This window comes from Brassica oleracea, chromosome C8 (genome assembly GCF_000695525.1).
Source record: "Brassica oleracea var. oleracea cultivar TO1000 chromosome C8, BOL, whole genome shotgun sequence".
In the NCBI taxonomy this organism is placed as follows: domain Eukaryota; kingdom Viridiplantae; phylum Streptophyta; class Magnoliopsida; order Brassicales; family Brassicaceae; genus Brassica; species Brassica oleracea.
In genome coordinates, this window is record NC_027755.1 from 10,899,348 (window position 1) to 10,900,109 (window position 762).

The window sequence follows — 762 nt, forward strand, 5'->3', positions numbered from 1 at the left end:
AGGACACGCCAATACCGAGTTCTTCTAGTATGTTTCTCAAACTAACAGCTTTATCTGATGGTTGAGAAAGCTCTTCAAGCTCCTCCCAACTCTTCTCTTCATAATACCCTTTATCTTCGATGAACTTCACATCCCTAGACACCAAGACTCTTCTAGCAGTGGGATCAAAGCACTTGTATCCCTTTTGAGATGCGGAATATCCAATAAGCATAGCATTGGTGCTCTTTGCTTCAAGTTTGTTTCTCATCTTTCCTGGCACCAGTACATAGCACACACACCCAAATGTCCTCAAGTGATCCAGAACTGGTCGACTCTTGTTGAGTACCTCAAATGGAGACTGATCCTCTAGGATTCTGGTTGGTATCATGTTGATCTCTAGGATTCTGGTTGGTATCCTGTTGATCAGATAGCAAGCATTCATCACAGCATCACTCCAAAATCTCTTTGGGACACTCTTGTGGAACATCATTGAACGGGCCACTTCCATGAGGTGTATGTTCTTCCCTTCAGCAACTCCATTCTGTTGTGGAGTGTAAGGACAACTAGTCTGATGTAGAATCCCATGTTGAGCTACTTTGAATGTGTGGCCTATGTATTCCCCACCATTATCTGACCTGAAAATCTTAATCTTGGCATGATAATGGTTAGTAACATAGCTTTGAAAAAATTTAAATGCATCAAGAACCCTATCTTTTGTTTTAACGAGTGTTAACCTGGTGTATTTGGATTTTTCATCAATGAATGTGACATAATACTTATAAT

At 40.6% G+C, this 762-nt stretch overlaps 1 protein-coding gene across 1 annotated transcript in view; it reads right to left on the minus strand.

Annotated features, from left to right (window-relative positions):
• Nucleotides 1-762, minus strand: part of LOC106308637 — a 3,960-nt gene that overhangs the window by 340 nt on the left and 2,858 nt on the right. The window contains exon 6 of the mRNA XM_013745777.1: nt 47-588. Coding sequence (XP_013601231.1) covers nt 47-588 — 542 coding nt within the window. The remainder of the gene's footprint in view (nt 1-46; nt 589-762) is intronic.